At 40.3% G+C, this 26,025-nt stretch overlaps 1 protein-coding gene across 3 annotated transcripts in view; it reads left to right on the plus strand.

The window, feature by feature from the left end:
• sipa1l1 (signal-induced proliferation-associated 1 like 1) overlaps positions 1–26,025 on the plus strand; it is a 90,985-nt gene that overhangs the window by 39,026 nt on the left and 25,934 nt on the right. For 2 of the 3 annotated variants that reach the window (XM_030404719.1, XM_030404721.1), the window contains 8 exons: positions 9,652–9,830; positions 10,032–11,625; positions 11,894–12,116; positions 12,329–12,459; positions 16,398–16,586; positions 17,253–17,427; positions 19,295–19,398; positions 19,595–19,752. In XM_030404719.1, coding sequence (XP_030260579.1) covers positions 10,153–11,625; positions 11,894–12,116; positions 12,329–12,459; positions 16,398–16,586; positions 17,253–17,427; positions 19,295–19,398; positions 19,595–19,752 — 2,453 coding nt within the window. In that variant the 5' untranslated portion in view covers positions 9,652–9,830; positions 10,032–10,152. Of the gene's footprint in view, positions 1–9,651; positions 9,831–10,031; positions 11,626–11,893; positions 12,117–12,328; positions 12,460–16,397; positions 16,587–17,252; positions 17,428–19,294; positions 19,399–19,594; positions 19,753–26,025 lie in introns of those variants that run through there. The other variant, XM_030404722.1, reaches the window with a different exon arrangement.

Genomic DNA, 26,025 nt, shown 5'->3' on the forward strand with positions numbered 1-26,025 from the left:
GCCTGGAGGGCGGAAGTAGATAAACCCGGTAGAAAGGGTGCCCGCCCTGCAAAGAAGCGGGTGTAATCTGATTGGTCAACAGTAGCCGGCCTTCTATTGGTTGACAGTGTTGATACACAAGAAAAATCCGTGAGCAGAGGAGAGATCCGAGAGCAGAACTTGACCTGTGAGCAGGTGTGTGTTCTGAGCGTGTGCACTTTAGATCTGAGCGCGCAGAGGGCACATTTGAATGCGAGCGAAATTTTTGTGTGCAAGAAGGAGAAATGTGAACACGGGCATGTGATTTTTGAGCTCAAGCTGACATTTTGAAAGAGAGCAGAAGAAATTTAAATGCAAGAACAAAATGTGAGCATGAGGAGAAAAAATCTGAGCACGCGAAAGAGCTGTGTCACTGAAAAGGAATGAAATCATGCTCTCAAACTGAAAATCTATGCTCTTGATTAATGACATGATTTAACTTCCATATTTTAGGTAATTTGTGTGGACAAGAGACAAAGGCACCTGCAGTCAGAGGAGAGCTTTATAAAAATCGAGGCCTGGTGAGAATATTTTACATTTTTATGAACCATGTGCATATGCCAGCTTTGGTGAAATGCAAGAAGGGGGATCTCATTAAATGAAGAGACACAATGGAACTAATAAGTGTCAATGGAGTCATGACGAAATGAGTCACAAATATGGAAATGAGATGCTCCATATTTGTGGCTCAGTGCTTCAAATCATCTGTTTGACTAATGAGACAGTCCGCTGCAAAAATGGAGTTTTGAAACACAGTTATCAGATGGATGACTTTAGTGGACTTGATTTTACAGTGAAGATTACACTCTGTGCAGCTCATTGGTGTAGGACAAACCATGCCTCTGGCAGTTACTACAGGGTGTATGCAGGGTCTAAAATAGTATTAAAAGTTGAGAAATCAATTTAGTGAAAATGAAGGCCTTTAAAAAATATTAAAAAGTAGGGGTGTAACAATACGTGCATTTGTATTGAACCGTTTCGGTACAGGATGTTCTTTGTGGTTTGAGAATCCTGTCTTGAGAGGGGTCCTCGGCCATGTCCGCTAACGGAAAATCATTGCGATTGCCTTGCTCATTGATCCAAGTCATGTATATTCATTTTGACGTGGCTTGAGCACTACTAATCCACACGGAGATGCTGGGGTCTGCTACCTGGAAACCACTGTTCAACGAGTGCTACAGAGCACACAGTGACAGTGTAGGTGACTGTGTCGATGCCTGTCCAAAAAAACGCTACTGTCAATAAATCGTCCAGCAATGCATATTTTCGTCCTTATATCTTTGTAATGTAAGCCTGTACTCACAAATAACTCATGGGTGGAGTCAATGTGGACAAGTTAATCTTTCTGGCAAAAAATATGAATGTTGAGTAAAACTGAACAGGGCTACATGCTGGAACTGTTAGTGCTGCACTTTACTTGTGGAAAAGTTTTGTTAAGAGCCTTTAACAAGCTGTAAGAAATTTATTTTTATAATATTTTATATAGTTTTTGTTTGAGAATATTTTATTCAAGCTCATTTTATATTTCATTATTTTATTTTGTTTATTTGAGAATTTATTAACTTATTACCAGGCAGCACTTTACAACAATATTCTATTTTTGTTATATGTTATTTTCATATTTTGTAAGTTACAATAAATTGTTGGTTTACAAAAGTTCTGAATACACAACAAGCAAATTTATGTTTTGCATGTTGTTGCCATACTGTACCGTAAATGAACCGAACCGTGACCTCAAAACCGAGGTACGTATCAAACCGTGATTTTTGTTAATCGTTGCACCCCTATTAAAAAGTCTTAAATGCCATTTTCCAAGGTATTTCTTTTTACAGCTTGTTTTCAATATGTATTTTTATCCTGAGAGGTAAAGTTTGCCTTTAAAACTATGTGAGAGTTATTTCACAAAAAAACGAGATTAGACCAAAGTTCCAGAAGAATAATACACATTTGTTCATCAGAACTTTTTTTCTGATTTTCCACCCAGTTATTCTCAGCACCCCTCAGATTTCTCTTGTGAACCTTAAAAAGGGCCTGGCCCCTAGGTTAGGAACCACAGAATGAGCTAGTTTATAATGTGATTACTGCTACAACAGAGTTGATATAATGTTAATAATCCAATGATAATTTCTCTGATAACATATCCATCATAGGACCAGTTTAATACAGAATGAGTTTTACTTTCGATGCTAGCTGATAAGACTTTACTTTTACTTAAGTAGGATCTTGAATGCAGGACTTTTACCTGTTGTGGAGTACTTTTACATAATTGTATTGCTACTTTGACTTGAGTAAAAGATGTTAATACTTCTTCCACCACTGGGTATTTGTGAGGGAGTTTCTACATGGCATGGTCCTCCTGAAACTCACCACAGTTTAAAAATATTTTATTTTTAGTTTTGTCAATTGTTTTGTGTATCAGTCAAAAACTGGTTTCTAATGGTTTCATTGTAATAAACCCAAATCTTTTGAGCTTTGTCCCACCCTGCCTATTTGAATTATGTTGTATTGATAAGGAGTTACCACAAACTAGGACTATTTTAGTTGTACTCCAAGTGGCGTTGGAAATGTAGTGAAAATGTATGGAAAAGGGTATTAAATTTAACTTCATTAGATTTAATTAAATTAATGCTAATTAACTAATGCTAGCAGAGGTTGATAAAAATCAAATATCAGAATATTTATGTCCAAATATCTCAATATGATCTTGCAACAACATTGCATGGTTGACTCTGGGTAGTTTCACAAAATTGCAACACCAGAGATTTTTAAAAAGTAATAAGTAAATTAATGTGCATATAATGACTAATTGTATTAGAACAAGTAGAACAGTTTGGTAAATTCAGGTAACTTCATCACTTGTTATGTATTATAATTTGCATCAGACTCTCTGTTGTAATGTAATGTAACTTGTAAAGTGTGATTTGTTGCTCTTTTCTGTACACGCGACATCTATTGCATGTCTGTCCGTCCTGGAAGAGGGATCCCTCCTCTGTGGCTCTTCCTGAGGTTTCTTTCATTGTTTTTTTTTACCCTGTTAAAAGGGTCATTTTTTTTTTCATCAACATGGCAAGTTTTTTCTCACTCGAGTTGAGGGTCTAACAACAAAGGATGTCGTTTACTGTACAGATTGTAAAGCCCATTGAGGCAATGTGATTGCGATTTTGGGCTATATAAATAAACTGGATTTGATTTGATTTGATTTGATCCACTTAAAAGGTAGTGTGATGTATGTCACACAACCCTACCTTTTTAGCTACGCACACAAGCACGCACGCACGCACGCACACACACATGGACTCCTCTCTCATCAGCCTGTCCAAATCTCTATGCACATCTCCTCCCACTGCCTCCATTGCCATTCGTGATAGCTGGGGATAGGGAAGTGTGTGCCGTAGGCCGCCTTTGCAATTTCACACACGAGAGGAGAAGACGACAACGGCAGACTTCAGGGCACCCAAAAAGCCCCTTTTACGTCTCAGTGAGCCATATAGTAGACCCACCCCACTGACAAGCTCTGCAGAAGGAGAAAAAAAAAATCAGCAAAGCACGTTTATCTTTGCACACAATTACAATCTCACTTTGAAAAGCTCTGGGCTGAAACTCTAACACATTGGACTGCTGGCTGCCTGGCAGCTTTCAAAGAGAATAATGTTTGATTTATTTTTTTCTCTTATCTTCCCTCTGTGTCTTGGCCTGCCATTGTGCATCTACATTCAGACAAGCTGAGATGAAAAGCTGTTTGGCTTTCAAAAATGGCTGTGGAGCATTTAAGATCACTAGGGCAACAGTGTTACATTTTGAATCATGTGAGGTAAAAAACCTGCGTTTCGTTTTAAAATGTTTGTTTTGGGGACATAATTTGCGCAGAGCAGTCGCTGTTACTGATGTAAGTGTGAAATGCAATTACCTGAAAACATCTGACACTGTCATTACTGCTTTGAAACTTGATGCAGATTTTCAGTGAAGTTTGAATGTAACAGAAGAGTTTGATGCTCTCCTGTCTACTCCAACACAAAGTTTAAACCAAGCGAAAACTGAGACATGAATGTCACTGAGTCCGGGAAAGATGACTCGGGTGAGAAAAAAATAATGTGATGCAACATTCCTCATAATGTGGGTCCTTTGTTTGTGTGTATTTGTGTGTGAGACAGAGAGACACTTGTGGGTGCACATTGAAAGCCTGAGTCATAATTTGGATCTTTTCCCTGATATTTTGATCCTAAGGCTCTTTGAGTTACCTGCAGTAGCTTTGCACTGCAGGTACACCCACTTGTGAACAATTACATGTGTGTACACTCACACACACACACACACACACACACACACACACACACACACACACACACACACACACATACACACACAAACATACACACAAACATACACATACACACACACACACACACACACACACACACACACACACACACACACACACACGCTGTCAAGGTTTGAGTTATCATCCCTCACTTTTTGATGGTCATTTCCATTTTCCCAACTATGGCTTCTGTTGCACCTCGAGCCATCTAAGATAGGGGATCTTTTTTAAAATTTTATCTTGATAATTCTATTATTTTACACACGTTTTTGGTTCCCTCTTCTTGTCTCCTTAGGGAGCTTGGGCTTGGTCAGTTTCTATTGTGAGTTTTTAGAATCCATTGAGACATTGTATGTGTTGACATGATGTGACTTGACTTGACTCACCAGTCGGTGTGGTAATGATCTCTGTCTGTGGAAACAAGTGTTTAATTGTTAATGATTTGCTCTCTAGTTCATACATTGTTCTTTCTGCTTTTGTTTCTTTAAATGTTCATTTCATTAGTCCCCTTCTTCCGTATGTCTATCATAAAAAAATTGCAAGGTGGGGATCTTCACTAAACACAGGCCTGGGAAAAAAGTACAATACAGGCTGATTAATCAACGAGGAACACTGATTCACTCTGTAATCGTCTAAAAATATAAACTGGTTGCAATTTACAGTACTTCTGAGAATGAAGAGAATATAGAAGACACACACCACACACACACACTCTGCTCAATTTTCGTGCCCTCTCTTTTAAAGACCACCAGCTTCTCAGTCAGTCAGTCAGTTAGTTACAGCGCCTGTCTGCTCAGTAATTTTCAGGCGTGTATGACTCACTGTGCACTGAAGCAGATTCATAGTCACACGGTGTCCATACTGGCACACCTGTCCTGCTTGACAACAACCTTAGACTGTAGCAGCCAGACACATTTTAAGCAAGCGTAGGCAGTACTATTGTTTATATAAAATCGCCATAGTAACACTGACGCCCTCATGATATTGTACTATTATTCCTCATCAATGTTTTTAGTCATACTTTATTTCTCAGATCTTTTCAGAATTTATTAAAAATGAACTGAATGCAGCTACTTGTCTAATAAAGCTTCTTGGAAAGGTCTGCGTAATTCAGTTTTAATCATAGGGAAAATTGCGATGGTGTTCAGTTGGAACACTTAAGTTAATTAATTCCGCTTAATTGCAAGCAAAGCCTCAAGTCTCTTTGCCAGTGAACAGAAAGTCAGTTGAACATGCAACATTGTAAAATGCAAAATAAAACCTTAGTACCTGCAATTGATGTCCAATCACTTTAAAACTATAGATAGTTGGCATAGCATGACACAGAAGGTAAATCTACTGGCTGTTATTAGATTAAAGATATTTTTTTAAGTTGTAGTGACTAGTAATAACATGCCCCCTTGGCTTGTCACAATTACTCAAAACACATCAACATGACATCATTGTCTATCACCATGACATCCGTCTGCATAATATCATGAGGTCATAATTACCTCACTGCAGTGTTTACTAATTACTTATTCAGACAATCACATTGACAGTGCCTCGACTGAGTCTTCACAGAGGCTTTTCTATAAAGTTTTGGAATTCTCCATGGGAAAGGACAACTGTTGCCTTGTGCCAAATAAGGCTTCAACTCATTTTTTTTTTTCATTGTTGATAAAACTGTTGATTATTTGCGAAAATGGTGAAAAATGTTGGTCAGTGTTTTCCCAAAGCTGTTTATTGACGATGATAATAGAATTATACATTATTTTACTCTATCTCTAAAAGATATGAACTTACTGCCTGTACAGTGATTTACAGAAAAGCACCAGTACAACATAAAGTTGCAGTGTTTAAAATGTATTAAGAATTGGTTCACATTTTCTCAAGTCTGTCTTGAAACAAAGCATTGGAATAGTTATTATTCCTCTAACGTAAGACATAATCTGCAGCGGTGCATAAATGTTTCACAAGGCTTCAGCAGTTTTGAGTTAGTCAAATTGTCATCCACAGTTATAGTCTTGTAAGCACAAAAAACACTCTGCAGGAAATTGGCTATTTAACTCAATCTCCTATGAATTGCCAAATTTGTATCACTAACATCAGATGCTTGATTGGATGTTACAACAATGCTTTCATGGTTCGGTAATGTAATGCTTATGGTCCCAGACACCATTATCAGTAAGATGCAAGTAAGTTAACAGTTTCTGGTTGACTGGGCCAGCAGACAACCTCGGCAGCACTTCAGCTGTATTGAGCAGTGATGCTACATATTTACCTCAACAGTCGACCTCATTTGGAGGCTGCTAAAGGTTACTGAGTATCTGTCAGTGTAATTGGTCCACTGCGACTGCAGAGAGGCATGCTGCACCACGTTTATTCCCTTTAATTCCCAGTCTCCCAACTTAACTGCAGTCTGATCCTCTCCTCTCTAATTCTGTTCTTACTCGTTCTCTTTCTATGACAGTTTTCTCATTCTCTGCAACTCTCATTAAAGAGTACTACCCAGTCCTCAGAGAAGAAAGAGAAAGGCACTCTGCAGGTAGTTATTGGGGATACACTTGAGTGTGATGGTCAGAGGCAATTTTGGCTTATAATGGAGGGCATCGTAGTTTTTCTACTTTGCGACTGCTACGCTACCTTTTTGCAGGTTTAGATAGAAAATTGGGAGGGGGGATCTCTTGTTTGATATATTTGGGGGGAATTCTTCAGAGGTATTTTGGTCTTTTTTTGGTACAAGAAGCCACTTATGATCAGCCTGTCAATTATTGTGACGTTATGCACATTGTGCTGTGCCAAGCTCTCTCATTGGGTGATGAGGATGAGCATATCACTCGTTCAACAAGAGCTGTTATTGGTGGAAAAGCCTGTTAGTCTATAAGAGAAACAGAGGAAAGAGACTAGGGCTCTCCACTTTGGTCTATAATAGTGAGAGATAATTGAAAACCTGTAGGGTTGTGTTGCTGCCTTGATGTACTCTAAGCACAGTGACTATGATATTTGTATATTATTTGAATACCTTTTCCATCTCCACACAAATTGTTCTTCTTTTTGTTTATGTTTATTGTACCACACTGTACCTGATTACCTTCTTACTGTCTAATCCTATGTGGGAGCTTATGTGAGGTCATACAGTTTATTAGTACAAAGCAAAATGTCTTGCATATTTTCAAAGTTGTGTATTTTAATTTAAATTTCATTTACCTGTGTTTGGATATATGATACTCTTGTGATATCTATTTAAGAAAAAATTGAAGGAGCCTTTAAAACAGTGTTGAACCACTCCTACATTATGTTGGAAACATGCCAGTTTTGCAGAGATTTTTGATATTTGCGCTGAAGTAAAGGTTGAACAAGCTCATATTATTTCACTGGCATAGAAGAAAACCCCTGTGAGGAACTTTATCTATATTCATGCTCTCTCAGTTGTACAATTCATGATGTCTATTGAGGGTGAGATATAATTGTTTAATTAATATCCACCCAAGATGATTGTATATGGGATTTAATAATACACCTGCTGAAACAAAGTAACTGCTCTTGAGATTTAATATACCTTACAATATTGTTTCTTTGTCTTTTTCTTATATGTCTATCTCTAAGATACCCAACACAAAACTGAAAGCCTTCTTTCACATTTCAAAACTATTCCCACAACTCACGCCTATGCAGTATGTGTGTTTGCTCAAAGAAATCTCACCATCAGACTCTCATATGGTCGCCAACACCTGGCTGTGAAGGTTTTTACTTTTGAATTTATGCCTGTTGGACTTCAAATGCTTTAGTTTCAAAAGCCACGCGAAAACCAGACTAGGATGTCATGCTCTTCAAAGGAACCAATCTGAACAACTCACCAACATTGTTAGAGGAGAGAGACTTGAGTGCCATGAATACTGCCCACAAGGCTGCAGAATGCCACAACAAAGCATCTCAGATCTTTGTATCAGGGTCAGCTCACCCACATTTTCTCCAACAAGTTGTGGCATTGATCCTTGCAGATAGTTTTGGTTTAATGAGTTAAATATTTCTGACACAACCCTTTCAGAGTTGTATTTGTGCTGCTCAGTGCATTTGAATGCAATTGAGAAAAACTCAACAGTAATGTATTAAATTATGAGAGTATTCACAGCAAGGTCTGTGGGAAGAGAAGAGAAGGAAAGGAATCATTTGTCCTGTTTTTCTCTCTCTCTCTTTTTCTCACACATACACACTCACAACATTCACTTTACAAGTCCTTATCTCCATGGTGACACTAAGTACGGTCTGGAAGAGAGAGGTAGTGCGCCATTATGGACAAACCAGTAGACAAACACCTATTTGAGCAAACTGAAACTCTTTCCTAAGCCCTTTCATTAATGGCTGGGTGAGACAAGAGCTGTCACATCATTTGTGACTTGATAAAGGGTCCAAATCTGCCTGTACACTTCAAAGCTATAAACCCTTCCTGTGACTTTCAAATATATAAATGTTAATTTTATGCTCATTATTCTGTATTACCTTAATCTCCTGGGTCATTCATGGGAAATTCCAAATTGTGTGGGCTGTCCAAAGTCTCTGACGGCAAGGTCAAGTGTGTGGCTCTTCTGATGTTGTAGGAAAAAATCCAAACAAGACTGGAAACACCATTCACAAGTGTTCCTTTACTTGCTGAGGTCTTAAGCTTAAATGATTCTCAGGAATTACCCACAAATACTCAACAGGAATAAATCTCTGAATTTGTGTTAATTTGAGTGTTAAATGTAAAAAAAAAAAAAAAGCCACCATCAATGTAGCAGAGGCCCGAGTCATCTCAGCAATTATTCTCATGTATGGCAAAAATCCCTCAAATCCCTTATCAAACTCAATTGCATCTTTTCACTCGACCCTTGCTGCTTGGAAAATGTCTGCATACTATCCAAATGCCTCCCGGTTTGTAACAAAAGTTTCTGTCGAAAGAAGCCCAAACTGAGGAGCGCCGATGACATTACAAGGGTTATTTTGAGCGTGTTTCTCTCCAGAGCCAGAACCGACATCATTCTCAATTCCCATAGGCTGTGTATTACTCCCCATGACTAATAAACGGATCTTGTTATGTAAAATTGGTAAACTTCCCCTTTGAGGAAAATATAGCAGTGAATCGAATTGTTAGCTGTTAGGGGTCTGAATAAAAAGTAGTGGTTTCTCAAAACTGTTGACTGCCCAGGCAAGTATAATTTAATTTTTTATACTTGGTTCATATTGTCTGTTTTATCTACGTGAAATTGCAGGCCTTATTGTTCAAGGGGAGATTTGACACTGTGGAACACGTGATGTTGAATATTCTCTAACTTGATTTCTCTGTTTCCTTCCAGCTTTCCTTGCTACCTATCCACTTTGTCTCTCAGCACTATTTTTCTCAGTTAATGAGCTGATACCATCCAATCTGAACTGAACTCTTCTTGCATGGTTGCAATGTGGACTGCTTTCTAGACATTTGAGCTGTGAAAGTTCACCATCAACACATTTCTTTTCATCAAGATTCAGCCCTAAGGTATAGCATTTCAACTTAAAACTTGAACTTTATATTGTATGTACAGAACTTTTCTTTACAACATCTTATAATTTGGGTATTAGTAAAATTCTACAGACTACCATTCATTTTATTAGACAGCACTGATTTAAAATCTTTTAACTTTTGATTATTTAACATGGAAACCTATTCATGTCTTCTTTTCATTTGCTCTATTTACAGCACCAAATGTGTCCGTGAGACTTGTCACTTCACTCAGTGGGCATTATGTTAACCCTAATCTAAACCATCAGTACACCCGTCCCTCCCATCGCCCCTCCCCACACCCTTTCCCATCTCCATCATGACCAGTCTAAAGCGTTCTCAGACAGAGCGCTCGGTCGGGGGCTCAGTGCCGGCTACTGATGAGTTCTATACCCGCCGCTTGCGTCTGCCGAATGGAGGTGCACCACCACCCCGCAGTGAGAGCGCCCACATCTCCTCTTCCTCCACCACCGGCACCAACCCTGGCGTCCCAAAGATGGGTGTCCGGGCTCGTGTGGCTGATTGGCCTCCACGGAAAGATGGGGGAGGAGGGGGTGTTTGGCATATCACTGTCGAAACAGACTCACCCAGCTCTACCAACACCACCAGCTCTTCAGGATCAGGAAGTGGAGATAGAGAAAGACTTGGAGGTGGGGGAGGAGGAGGAGGAGGAGGAGGAGGAGGAGGAGGAGGGGGTGGTGGTGGTGGTGGTGGTAGTGGTAGTGGTGGAGGAGGAGGAAGTGGTGGTAGTGGTGGCAGTGGGGGAGGTGGGGTGTCAGCCGTCACAGCCCACAGCAATCTGTCAGCCAAGCTGGGCCACCTGATAAGCCCACAGGACTCATCCATGCTGCGCAACATCCACAACACACTAAAGAGCAAGATGCAGAGCAAGGGAAAGGACAATCGCTTCCTATCGCCAGATGGATATCTGGGTTCACCTCGCAAAGGCATGAGGCGCATTCGCCAGCGTAGCAACAGTGATATAACCATCAGTGAGCTGGATGGTGACGGCAATGAGGGCTGGTCCTTCTCGGGATGGACACCCATGCACCGTGAGTACGGCAGCACTTCTTCCATTGATAAACATGGTGTGTCGGGAGAGAGCTTTTTTGACATGCTAAAGGGATACCAATCCCATGAGGCCCCTGATCAGCGAAGCCCAGCTCCAGAGAGGCTAACGGAACTACTTACCGTGGCCCCAATAAAACAGGCAGCTTTGGACCTGCCAGACGGACCTTTAGGTCCAGCTAGAGGTAGTCCCGCCAGTCGACTGAAGGAACGAGAGAAGCACTTGAAGAGGAGGTCGAAGTCAGAGACAGGTGGAGAGTCAATATTTCGTAAGCTGCGCAGTGTGAAGGTGGAAGGGGACACTTCGAGGGCAGGCTCAGATGCTGAAGATGGAGGCAAGGGGGATGAGAGTGGTCCAGCTCCCAAACCCTGGTTGTGCCAAAAAGGCTTTTCCCATTTTGACGTCCAGTCTCTACTCTTTGACCTCAACGAGGCAATCCACAGTCGTCAGTCTGGGTCCAAACGCAAGAACACCACTACTGGTGCCTCGGCTGCTGCAGCTGCCTCTGCTTCAGCCACATCCTCCCTCTCCTCCAATCAGAGTGGAGTGTATGGGTCACCCTGTGGCTCACAAGAGGAACTGAGCAAGGAGGGAACAGGACACAGTACCAACCCTGCTTTGGACCCTGGTGATGACAAGAGCAATGACCTGGTGCTCAGCTGCCCGTGTTTCAGGAATGAGATTGGTGGAGAGTGTGAGAGGAACATCTCTCCTGCTAAGCAGGTAGGTTTTGTGCAAGAATAGATCAAGATTTATTTGTTAAATAAAAAATCTGATGAAAAAAGTATTTTTATTTGTCTTAACTCCTGAAAAGGTTTTCTTGGCTCTTCAGTTTTAATCCAAAGATCTGCTATATTGTTGTCTTGACCATTTTGAAAACATCAAGATTAAAGATCAGTGATCTATAATGTGGTTGCTTATTGTTATGTTGAAGATTAAATGTAATATGGTTGTCAGCTTACTTTGGTTTTTGTTGTCTTCCATCCTTCAGCAGGGCAGCATAGGCAGTGGGGGTAGCTCAAGCAATTCTTCTGGTAGTACAGAGGAAGGTCCTTTGGATTCCACCCTCACTACTCATTTTACCAATGCTGGTGTGGCTGTGTTGGAGGCGCCCAAGGATGGGCCAAGCCAACATGCAGACAGGTCCAAACGATACATTGTGGAGCACGTTGACCTCGGTGCCTACTACTACCGAAAGTACTTCTACCTCAGAGGTGAGCAAAATAACATAGTATTTGCTTTTTTGGTTTGTAGATTGTGACTTTTGGCTATCTATTTCTGGTGAAGAAGTCGTCCGTCTTAAATGCTGGCGACTATATTTTTAGATCAATGGAACTGAGTTTCCTCTTCTGTAATATTTTCTCCTCTTTCACTTCATCCCTTTCTGTCAATTCCTTCATCCATTCCCGTTCTTCCTCACCCCTAGAACACTGGAACTACTTGGGGGTAGATGAGAACTTGGGCCCAGTGGCAGTGAGTCTGAGGAGGGAGAAGTTGGATGAGCACAAGGAGCATGGCCAGCAGTACAACTACAGGGTCATCTTCAGGACGAGTGAGGTACATTGAAATGGACATATAAACCTCATACACCTTATGCTGACATATATTGCGTTTTGATTTGTTGTTGTGTCATGTGATTGGATCTGTCCATTCACCAGAATATACACTGCTCAAAAAAACTAAAGGAACACTTAAAAAACACATCAGATCTCAATGTGAAAAAAAATTATGTTGTATATCTATACAGTTATGGACAGGGCAATGTCTTAGGAACGAAAGGATGCCACATCTTTTAATGAAAATAAAAGTTTTCCGCCTACAGAGGGCTAAATTGTATAGACGCCCCGAAAATCAAAGTGAAATAATGATGTGGCAGGCTGGTCCATTTTGCGAAAATTTAATTTGTGCAACTCAAAATGCTTCTCAATATCTTATGTGGCCCCCACGTGCTTGTATGCATGCTTGACAACGTCGCTGCATTCTCCTAATGAGACGACGGATGGTGTCTTGTGCAGTGGCGTGCTCAGACTTTTTGAAGGGCAGGGGCAAAAAGAAGGGCACTTAAGCGCGCATTTTGGCTCCCAAGAGGACACTTTAGCGCGCGTTTTGGCTCCCAAGAGGGCACTTTAGCGCGTGATTTGGCTCCCAAGAGGGCAGTTTATCATGTTTTAACCAGCCAAGGGGGCAGTTTAGTGTGTTTTGCCAACCAAGAGGGCACTTTAGCGCGCGTTTTGGCTCTCAGGAGGGCACTTTAGCGTGCGTTTTGGCTCTCAGGAGGGCACTTTAGCGTGCGTTTTGGCTCTCAGGAGGGCACTTTAGCGCGCGTTTTTCAACGATTGGGCCACTAGGGGGGGCGACTGCCCCCCCCTTGTGCACATCACTGGTCTTGTTGGATGTCCTCCCAGATCTGTGTAAGGGCATCCCTGAGCTCCTGTAAAGTCTGAGGAGTAACCTGGCGGCGCCTGATGGACCGAAACATAATGTCCCAGAGGTGTTCTATCGGGTTTAAGTCAGGTGATAGTGAGGGCCATTCAATTGTAACAATTCCTTCATCATCCAGGTACTGCCTGCATACTCTTGCCACATGAGGCTGAGCATTGTCATGCATCAGGAGGAACCCAGGACCTACTGCACCAGCATAAGGTCTGACAATGGGTTCAAGGATTTCATTCCGATACCTAATGGCAGTCAGACTGCCATTTTCTAGCCAGTAGAGGTCTGTGCATCCCTCCATGGATATGCCTCCCCAGACCATCACTGACCCACCACCAAACCTGTCATGCTGAACGATGTTGCAGGCAGCATAGCGTTCTCCTTGTCTTCTCCAGACTCTTTCACACCCATCAAAGGTGCTCAGGGTGAACCTGCTCTCATCTGTGAAAAGTACAGGGCACCAGTGGCGGAGTTGCCAATTCTGGTATTCTCTAGCAAATGCCAATCGAGCTCCACGGTGCTGGGCGGTGAGCACAGGGCCCACTACAGGATGTCGTGCCCTCAGGCCACCCTCATGAAGTCTGTTTCTAATTGTTTGGGCAGAGACATTCACACCAGTCGCCTGCTTGAGGTCATTCTGAAGGGCACAGGCAGTGCTCAACCTGTTCCTCCTTGCACAAAGGAGCAGATATCCGTCCTGCTGATGGGTTGAGGACCTTCTATGGCCCTGTCCAGCTTTCCTAGAGTAACTGCCTGTCTCCTGAAATCTCCTCCATGTTCTGGAGATTGTGCTGGAAGACACATTAAATCTCTTTGCTACGGCACGTGTGGATGTGCCATCCTGGAGGAGTTGGACAACTTTGCAACTTCTGTAGGGTTAAGGAATCGCCTCATACTGCCATTATATGATAATGACTCTGGACAAAACCAGCACTAGTGGAAAACCAGCCAAAAAAGATCAAGAGGGAAACTTGAAATGACCTCCACATGCAAAACCAGTCCTGTTTTGGGGGTTTTCTCATTGTTGACACTCTAGTGCCCCTGTTGTTAATTCCATCAACACCAGTACAGCTGAAACTGATTAACAACGCCCTCTGCTTCTTAACCAACCAGATCATTATCAGACAGATTCAATTCACCTCATGCCATACCCCAATACCCAAGTGTTACTTTAATTTTTTGAGCAGTGTATATCTCTCTAATCATTCTCTCTGGAGCAATGAACATTCATGTTCATAAATGTGTCAATATTAAGTACTCACTGTTCTGCATGATATCCAAATTGTGTAGGAGTTAACATATAGGATCTTTGCTGAGCCCTGCTTATTGAAAAACCCTACTGGGGGGACATAAAAGCTTAATCTCAAGGTTTCCAATCATGGTCCAAGACTTGCATTCCTCCACCTCCTTTCCTAAACACTGCCTTAAATCATTGAATGTTTGATTTAATGTATTCTCCCAATTGTTAATCCACAATTGTCAATCTGCACTTTGATCAGAAATCTGCTGTGAATCCATGTAGCTTTGCTGCCATCTCTTCCTAAAGGCATGAGAGATCCATGTCCTCATTCTCTGAGCTGAACGCCCACCTACCATCTTTGTCAGCCTTCTTCTGTGAAGGACTGAGCCGTGCAATTTCGCAGCTAAACGAGACTAAAATAGCGCCAAAGGTATTTGAGTAGAGGAGGAAAAGCATTGCTCTCGTATTGAAGCATACCATGAGTAATAGCCCTTCCAATCTCTTGGGATGACGCACGACCTACTGTGCTGTGTTTTCCTCTATTTTCCTCCCTTCTTTTGCCTCCCTCTCTCCCCTCTTACTGCTATTTTCAGATCAGGGAGCTGGGCAGGTATAGATATATGTGTGTCTCTGTGTGGGAGTGAGTGGGATGCATTGATGTCAAAGGATAATTCCAGTGTCCACTCTGGACAGCTATTGTCCTCTCTTAAGGGAATGTGCTTCTCATCTATTAGCTTAACCTTAAGAGTTTTGGTAGCAACATTGGTCCAATTGATCATTCTGACACACAAACATAAAACAGATAAATGATTCTTAAGAGCAACAGGACTACTGGAGATATCCAGCTGCATTTCATTGTTCATGATAGATATTCAGGTCCTGGTCCCTTCTTCAGTCCTCTTGATTTATTCATGGACGTCCTCCTTGGGGTTGTTTTAGTCTAAAGCTTCAGAGTTTTCATAGTGGAAACTACAGCATGCATTCATTTTTCTCACTTAGCCAGATTTCTCTGCACGTTATTTTCTCAGCACTAGCAGAGAACACAGTCTAGCAGTATCAATTTTTAAGCCTGGATTGAGTAGAAAAAAAAGATTTATTTCATGAGTGATCCTGAGCCCACGATCCAGCGACGGCCATGATTATCCTTTTGAAAAGAGCTCTCATGCTGAAAATTGAATTAAATTGCACAGGCAGTTAGGCTTCATCACAGGCTTCCTTGAAGTTTTCCAAACATAGATTCACTCTACTGATGTACCAGTGACTGGACAGCTAGTTGTGCTTTTTATTTTTGCAAGTTATATCACTGCACAGAAGAGAAAGAAGGGGAATCTGGATCTGGTTCTGTTTTAGTGACCAAGTTTGTGCAGAACTGCAGTGTAAAATGCCCTAAAGTTAAAATAAATTTAACACCTATTCAGTTGCTGTGATTGAACTGATCCAGAGAAATCAGGAAATATTTTATTCCCCAATGATCAAGGGAGGAAGGATTTGAAAATTACAACTGGCATTGTTCTATTTTAGATGACTCGTACAATCGTTTCTCCAACAGCACACGTTTTTATAGTATGACAGTGGGTTTGACAAAGGCCTTTTGACCGTATAATTTCAATAATTAATGATGGAAGCACACAGCTGCAATAAGTTCTAGGGGGGAATGAGCTGTACAACAGTAAAAGGTGTTAATGTCAAATTATAGTTTATTTTATTCATAACTTGAATTATTCAGTGTTTTTTGTTGCTGTCTTATACAAACTCAAACTGTTGCCCTGATCCATTTGTTTCCTACTTCTTTTTCTTCTCCCTTTGGCTGGGCTGTCTTTAGCTGAATACCCTGAGGGGCGCCATCCTGGAAGATGCTGTACCCTCCACATCCAAGCACGGTCTAGCTCGAGGTCTGCCCCTGAAAGAGGTGCTGGAGTACCTGGTGCCTGAGCTCAACGCCCACTGCCTGCGCCTGGCACTCAACACACCTAAAGTTACAGAGCAGCTGATGAAGCTGGATGAGCAGGGGGTAAGGATAAGGAGTGAGGAAATTCAGCAGGGCGGGGTAACTTTGACTTATTCCTTTGAATGCTCATATGGGAAGAATTTCTTTTTTTATGCTTTAATACATTTTGTAAAAAGACTGTATTATCGTCATTATTCCACCAAAATTGTATCTGATTAACATAATCGTTCATTCTGTGAATGGGAGATAGTCTCCTGTACTGTTATTTTCATTTAGTGTTTAATGATTCATTTAATGTGTAGGTGTTGTTTTTACAAAAGGGGGATGTCTCATCGTAGAGGCAGAATTAATATTATTGATTACATTTTTTTTATTTTAGCTTTATTTATCAATTCAATCCAAGAGACTTATTTTTGGTTCAAGTGAAGAAACTCCTTCACATGTGGACACACATACACCTCGACCTTAAAAGGAGAAAAACACAAAACAAGCTCTTTGATACTCTTGCTCCCTGATGCAATCATCAAAAGCTGAACCTCTGAAAATGTCAACATGATTTATTTGGAAAATGGCATCACGATCACTTCAGAACAACCAAAGGTGGTTATTCTTGAAATGACAACACGAGTTCTCCCCAAAATGTCAACATGGTTACTCTGACATGATTTCTACACAACAATATAAGTGTGTCTCCCCTGTTCATTGCAACAATCTCTGTTCTCTCCATAGTTGAGTTTCCAGCGGAAAGTAGGGGTGATGTACTGCATGGCAGGTCAGAGCAGCGAGGAGGAGATGTACAACAACGAATCAGCTGGTCAAGCGCTGGAGGAGTTCCTTCATTTGCTGGGGGAGAGGGTTCGACTTAAAGGCTTCACAAAGTACCGGGCCCAGCTGGACACCAAGAGTACGTATATGCTAAGCATGTGCAATGTGAGAAATAAACAGAACACTAGAATGGAGTTTGTAACATCTAATGTAAGGAAAGTATTTTGGCGTTATTTCATTACTTTGCGATCAGTGTCTGCAACTGTTAGTCTTCAAAATGTCAAAATGTGTTAAAGTGCTGCATATAGTTCATATGTTCTGTTTATAAATGGCACTCCAGACTTTTGAAAAACCTCTGCTGTTGAGATTTCTGCTCCTCCTGTCTGCCCTTGAGTCTCAGTCTGATTTAATCCCTCTGGCTTCCTTTAAGTGCTTCTTCTGTGTCCTCTCTGTGCACTGCCTCAAAGACAAAAGTTCCTTTAATTTCAGACATGTGACAGGTGGCCTTTGGTGTCATATATTATTCTACTGGGAAAACTGATCCACTGTGTGATCTCATCTTCTCTCCTTTGTATTCGCTATAGAGAAGCTTGGTGTCTACATCATGTCTGCTTTCTGAGCCTGAGTTTGATGTGTAACTCCATTATATCCACAGATCAGTTCAAAGTCATCCCTTATAATGCTCTGTGACACTGAAACTCTCCCAGTCACTGGGATGCAACCCTCAGATAGCCTCTAATAAATTAAATGCAGCCATGCAAAGCACTCCCTATAGAATGATTGTAATTTATTGGGGTAATCTAGCTAGGTTAAGTATGGTCTTTTAAACGCTTTTTGAGAGTTTTGTTCTGTGAATAGAGCACATCGATAGAATGAGTAGGTGGTTATTAACATTCAGTTGCTCTCTTAAGGGCCAGAGCCTGTTGAGCTCAGGCAACACTGGCCATCTGATGAGCATTTTTAGCAGGAGGAAGATGAGAAACACAAAGACAAAGCTTGGTTGTAGTTTGCTAAAGCAATTTCCTCAAAACTTGGATGGATGATGATTCTCCAGGCCCAGAATAGACCCATTAACTTTTTGTGCGAATCCAGATAGAGGGACAGATCCAGTTATTTTTTCTCACTTTCTTTAACAACGCGCGACAGGGTGTTTTTTACAAGCCCCAAGAAGAGCGCCAGTCTTTGAAGCCAACTGGAGGCCAGACAGTGTAATTTCATGTCAGGTGAAGCACAGGGTCCAAAAATACTTTTTCCCATACACTTACATTGTGAAAGAAGTGGCTGTAAATTTGCAGATAATTTTTCTTTCTTCCTGTTGGCATCATAACCGCTGCCAAATGACTCGTTGGCTCACTGGCATAATTTGATATGTTTGGTCCAATAACATGGAAAATCGGAAGTTAGGTGGCTCAGCCAGAAGTCTCTAATGTGCACTCTTTATGGGCCCCATAACTCGGAAAGATATGGTTAATTCTACACCTAAGGAAGTTGAGGTTTTTAGGCTTCCTGCGCCACTGAACAGCTTCATTGGAAGGAACGGGGCTTCACCTCTGATGCTGTATCTGGATTTTTGTTAATTCCCCAATGAATATTGCATGGATCATAATTTTAAAAAATGGCCTTATTTAGGTCACTGGTATCGAGTATCAAGTATAATTTTAAGTGGTTCCTCGATCTCAGTTAAATTAATTTTGGTTAAGCAGATGTGGTTGCTTTAAAATTCAGTATGACAGGGCAACTGAGTTTGTTGTTGGATTAAGCTTGGTTGAATAAAAGGGGACTGTTGGGCCTTGACATGGGTGTGCACTTTACTGAGTGCCATTCTAGTACATAGATTAGATGTTTGGTATTAATTTAATACTGATAGGTCATTGTGAAGCTGCAGTTTTAGAATGCTTTACAATGATAATACATGCTTTTTCTAAATCTGGGTGTGCACCAAAAAACTGAACACCTCAACACATTCCTATGCATGAGAAATTCACGTTTTATTGTGTCCCCCTCAGCTGACTCGACGGGTACCCACTCATTGTACACCACTTACAAGGACTATGAGATCATGTTCCATGTGTCTACCATGCTGCCCTACACACCCAACAATAAGCAACAGGTATGTTACGTCTTCATGTTACAAACAAGTTGCAAGTATTTATTTATGAAGAAAATGGTCATCTAGGTCAGATTGTCATAAAACCATGCATATTTATCTGTCAGTTTGACATTTTTCTGTGCTTTTTTTACGAACCTTATTTGATACAACTCAATGTCTAACACAGTCTTTTCCTGCTGTCTTTGTGCTTTCCCAGCTACTGCGGAAGCGTCATATTGGGAATGACATCGTCACGATTGTGTTCCAGGAACCTGGCGCTCTCCCCTTCACCCCCAAAAACATTCGCTCTCACTTCCAGCACGTCTTTGTGATTGTACGTGCACATAACCCCTGTTCTGAGAACAGCTCTTACAGGTGAGATACACTCACACAAAATGCCATTCAGCCCATTTTAACCTACAGTACATGAGGTAATTCCTGGCTTAGGTTACATAGAATAAATATGCCTGCACAGGACATGGTGGTAGAGGATGGTGAGCTTTAAAAGCCAGTACAGTACTTTAGTTGACAAGCTTGGCGGGTGTGTGTGTGTGTGTGTGTGTGTGTGTGCGTGCGTGTGTGTGTGTGCGTGTGTGTGTGTGTGCGCATGTGTGTGTGCGCATGTGTGTGTGCGCATGTGTGTGTGCGCGCATAACAAAAAAAAAGATCATCAGAACAATTATTGAGCTGAAGCTTTGAAATCACTTAACAGAAATTAGTGGTTGATGTTGATTTTCTCTGAGGTGGTAAAATGAAATTGGAAAGAAAAGTAGAATGCGGATTGTCAGTTTTATGGTATTTTTTATTACCAGCACTGTTGCATAAAAAAACAATTACCTTTTATGTATTTTTGTTCTAAAGGGATGCTTCCTTTAAAACATGTAAAATATGCTTTAATTGAGTGTCTCTTATTTTTGAATTTCTTTATTGAAAGACATGTTGTTGTCATTTTATTAAAACCAATGTGGTCAGAGGCAGTAGAACAAAGTCTAGATGAATAATTTTGACTTTATTTTTTTCTATGCCTGTGACTTCTCCCTCATGAATCTCTCTCCAACACTGCTGAAACAATAATGCTCTTATCTGTTGCCTCGAAAAAATTCTACATCTCTTATTGCCTTTGCAGTTCCATCACTCCATCACAGAGTAGGTAGTGACTGTTGAGAGCCCTCTCTACAGCTCACGATTTATTACCACATTGTCAGAGACGTGTTATATGCAATAGAAAGTGCCAGCCTGGAATCATTTTTAAGAAGTAATGAGTATTCTGCCTTTGCTCCATTTCCTCTTAAAACCTGTTCAGCTGTGAAGGACATTTCAGTCTCTGTGTATTCTCGCCTCTGTCTTGTTATCTAGTTTTCTGTCATTTTCTCTTATCTTGCTCTCTATGACTCTTCCTCTCTCTTCCAATGATGGCTGTTTTAATTGCTGTTTGAGCACATTGTGTGAGGTCTTAATTGTCCCCCATGGGGCTACTTCATTACTGAGCAACAACAGACATGAACAGAAAGCCCAGCAAAAGGGTGAATATAGAGCAAAAACTATTGAGATGGCTTCTGTGATTCAGTAATTTGAATTAAGTTTTCTGAAGTGAACACTAATTTTACACACACAAAATAGGTGAAACTATTAAATCAGTTTTCAGATGTAAATTATGATTCTCAGAAACCACAGGGGTTTTGACCATGAGTCATACTGTCAAATCTATTAAGTAAAGGATGCTTTGAAGCTTTGGTGTGTTTACTCTCTCTTCCAGAGAACATTCACGTACACACAGGGCAGGGAAATATAGTACACTTCACGGTTTTACTTAGTATGGCTCTGCCCTCTAAAGCAGTGGTTCCTAAACTTTTTAAGAACCATGGCACCTCTTTAAAGGACATATTATATTACATTGTATAATATTATTACATGATATATTATATTATGACATATTATATAATATCATATTACATTATAGGAAATAGCAAGAAGCTGCAGTTTATTGTTAAAGAGCAAACGTGACAAAACAGCATCAAGTACTGTAGTGCAGTAAAGATGCCCTGGCTTAAAGACCTTATCTCTAGAGGTAATTCATCATTTATGTTTGGTACATGCCCCAACAAATGTCAAACTTCATGTTTTTACTAGTTTATTTAGCAGAGGTGGGGCACTCGAGTCACATGACTTGACTCGAGTCGGACTCGAGTCGCAAATTTGAGGACTTGAGACTTACTTGACTAACACTGATGAAAGACTCGACTTGACTTTGACTTGGCATTCATAACTTGAGACTTAAATTAGACTTGACACAGATGACTCGAAAGTCTTGGCTTTTCTTTCTTTCTTTTGCGCATATTGAGACGTTAGTTTCGTTTTTGATACTTTGCCCTCTGCCACTGTATGACGTGGTGTGTGCCAGAGTGGCACTGTGGCAGATAGGATCAGAGGAGGAGAGGCAGCATGGAGGGAGCTCCGAAAATCATCAAATTTGGATTCAAAGATTTTTTTCATGCCTGGGTGATTTTGGCCGCCGTCTTGGTTAAAGCGCACGTGTGTTTCAGATATAGTGTCTTCAGTGCGCATAAAGCCATTATTTCAAATGTAGGCGTGCGTTATGCGCGCTCACAACCCAACACTGCACCATATCGGCACACATTCGGTGCGACACACTTGTTTTTTCGTGCACGTCCACGACGGACCTGCTTCTTCCTCAGGTGTTGTGTCTGTGTCTCTCCTACTGTTACTCACGGAGCTCTGCCCCGTTTGAAAGGAGAAGGGCCCGTATGTGTAAAGACGTTGCCCCCGAGATGTAGAATGTGTTTTATAGAAGAGAAACACACATTTCAGGACAGAACAGACACGTCCTGTGAACTCCCCCTCCCCCTCCTTTTATAGAGGGGGAGGGGGAACAATACCTGAGAGTAATATTCTCAGCTGTCAGGATGTGCAGTATGGTGCAGTTCCAGGGTTGATATTAATCTAATCTTATTCTTGTATTCATGGGGTTGAAAAAAATTCTAAAATTGATCAACTGTGCAATTACATCATATTATTGACTAACCACCCTCTTCTGTTTACTGTGTCTACAGATATGAAGAATACATTCATACAAACTTTTTGTGACTTGTTTGACCTTAGCCATGACTCGACTTGACTTGCTTGATTTTCATCACAGTAACTTGGGACTTGCTTGAGACTTGCTTATGACTTGCACATATGTAACTTACTCCCACCTCTGTCATTCAGTGAAAACTTTTATTTGTAATGCAAACATGATCATATGGTACAGCCTAATGATCATATGGTACAGCTGATTTATATTATATTATATTACTTAATATCATGACAATGTAAAGATAAATTATACTGGCCTATTCTTTGTCACTCAAAATCAAAAGCCAACCAGTGCTGTGCAGTTCTCCTGTATGGATACATTTTCACTTAAAAGAACAACTAAAATGTTAGGTGTATTTGTTCCCTTTCTTCCAAATTATTTTAAAGTAAGAATATGAATTAACACACGTAAAGTAAAATAAGTTTGGTTTTGTTCTTTTTCAGTTGCTCTAATGCTGTTAGTATCTAGTATAACTGCCTTTAATTCCAAGCAACTTTACAAAACCAATCAAAGTCTTTCTGCCCACAGTCCAAATCTTTTTCAATTTCTGTACACTTATCCCAGCTCTGAATGCTTGCTTATTTGATGTGTGTGTTGTGTATGTCTTTTTTCTTTTTAGAGACATCACCACAGCAATGTCACTATTACTAAACAAGACAGACTTACTATACATAGTATGAGGTAACAGTAACTGTAGAGGGTGATGCACACTGAACATATTTTTTATGATGTCACAAAAAGACCTTAGTCTGATTGTTACCTACGCCAGTAATGTTTTTTTTTTTGGTGCAGATCCAGATAAAGGGACGAATCCAGGAATTTCTCTCACTTTTTTAACATTTTGTGATACAGTGTTTTCCCACAATTTGTCAAGAATTAATATATGGATCATAAAAATGAAGCTGTAAAAATGAAGCATATTTGGATGGCTGGCATCTGTGAGTTAATACCAAAGTGGACTGCTTGGTCTGTAAAGAGTTATGCCCTGTACTGAGTGCCATTCTATTTCATTTTCTGTTATGACAGTTTCATGTAATGTGGAGTGCTTATTATTAATCTTTACTGTGCCGTTTTCTGTACCTTACAAATGTAATGACAGTGACAGGAAATAGAAAACACTTATTCCCATAATCATTAACTACAGGGTCTGTAGGAAGCAGCCTTATAAAGTTTCTAACACCAACTTGAATTTCCATTGAAATCCAGAACAACGTATTTTCAGTCAGGGGTAGAAAATCCAGTAAATGTGTATTGATAAAATTAGTATTGAAACTGTTTTAAATGTCAAGAATTGATATCAATTGAAAAAAAGATTTTCTTGACAACACTAAAATGTGTTTTTTGCATTAGATATCTCCTATTCCGCCATGTTGCAAGCTTTAACTCTTAACTCATTATTTTCAAAATGTCATACATCATGAAGTAATTCATCCAATCAGCATGTTCATCTAGTTGGCTGCATCCTTCTGTTTGTTTGTTTGCATACCCCAGATCTGCTAGTGTACAAGGTTATTTAAGGTTTGGGAACAGAAGTAAGAGGACATTTGCCTGAAAAGTACATTGTGTACAACTTCAAGATCATGATCTAAAATTGTAATATCGTTCAATACAGCCTATATTTTCTCACATTCATTCCTCGATCTCTTACCTCTGTTCTGATGATTATGCATGATAATACATTATGCATGTGCCAAGGCTGTTATACAAACCTAAATACTGTAAAACATAAATGGACTAGTTGTCACAAGTAGACAAAAACACGGTATGTGTACCTCCCCCACACCCACACACAATACACCTCTGAGCCACCCACTTCAATAGGTATTGACATGTTCTTTTTCTTGCCTTGGCTCAGTGGGCAGCAGGTCGTGGATACTGGAAGAGCAGAGCTGCCCACACACTGGATATTTATAAGACCACAAATCACTGAAACCACAGGAATGTGCTCTTTCATTTTTACTGACAAACCTCCTGCCACGCGGATCACAAAGCAGTCACACAGCCCAGCAGTCCCCACTGCATTATATCCTCCTTTCCTTCTCTCTCTGTCTTTCTCACCCTCATCTCACTCGATCTGTCTTTTTTTTTCCTCATTCAGTTTTTTTTTCTTTTAAATGCTTTTTTGTGTCTTGTTATCTGGCTTTCATACCTCTACCTCTTTCTCTTCATCACGTCTCTGTCCTGCATGAGTCACATGTCAGGTTGATTGACTCACAGGTGTTTGAGATCAGTACAAGTGCTTTTAGAACTCCAGTGTAATGTATTGAGTGATGTTTGTAGTGATGGAGAAGAATACGAATAAAAGGTTGCATTTTATTTTAATTATTTGTTCAGCCTGCTTATATCCACTTCAGCTGATCCTCTTTATGATGCATTTGTCATCTATAGAAAAGCAGGCCAACATTGCATTGAGATTATATCACTTACTTTGTGTATTGGCTGTCAGTTTAAAAATAAAGATTTTATATGCTAGTAACAATCATAAAAACAATGCTTCAAGGAGAAAGCCAGCTAAAAGGAGAATTCTGGGCTCATGTTTTCGTTTCTAGGATTTGTTTTGTTGATATCATGCCAATACATTGTTTTCAGCTTTCATATTGTGTGCTGCAATGGCAACTGCTTGTTCTGATTTTCAAATAACTCCCCTTTTAGTTCTGTTTTGGTCTTCACCTATTCCTGAGAAATCTATCTTGCTCTTTATCTGCTTCATGCTCCTCTATGTTCACCAGGAAGTCTCTAACTTTGTCTGTCAGTCTTTTGGTTCTGGCCAGTTGGTGCAGTGGGTTTTTGTAGCTTCTGCTAAAAATAGCTTCCTCCTTCAACTGGAAATTATGCTGATATGAGCAAGGAGAGTGAACCAAAACAGTAAATTTGCATCCCAAAAAAACAAAACAATGTGCTGAAACCCCATAGAGTTGACAATTTACTGTTAAGTCTGTTGACACTTAAAGATATTGATTATAGTCACTTCAACTAGAACATAGAAAGTATAACTTGCATGCTTGTTGTACACCAAATTGGACTTCATCCACATTCTGATTTAATTAGTAGTCAAATATATTGGATATATTGGTAGATTTTTGGTGCTCCAGAACTCCTTAATTGGGGAGTGAAACTGTTTCTGGAAAAAATCCAAAGAGAATCGATTATTTATACCCACTTACATACAGCATGTTGTGCATGTTATGCTTGATTTTTAATCAAAATACACAGGCTCCTACTCCTGCACAGTAATGTATGGTAATACTTTCAACCTCTTTGGACAAAATCAATTTCTTCCACTTTTTCTATTATGACATAAATGTAGAAGAAACAGAAACAGATAGCATCAAACAAACAAGGCAATTTGTCAAAACTGACAGTGTGATGCAATTTTTATTTAGCAGTTGGAATCATTCTCTGTGAAGATAGAAATGAGGGAAATAAGGTTCATATTGAAAATGCACAGCAGTTAAATAAAAACTGACGAATTACTACCCACAATACCTGTAGGGACGTTCACGTTGTTGTATGTTTGTATGACCCTCCACCTACACATGTGCTCACACACT

Source organism: Sparus aurata, chromosome 22, assembly GCF_900880675.1.
Source record: "Sparus aurata chromosome 22, fSpaAur1.1, whole genome shotgun sequence".
NCBI classification, from domain to species: Eukaryota; Metazoa; Chordata; class Actinopteri; order Spariformes; family Sparidae; genus Sparus; species Sparus aurata.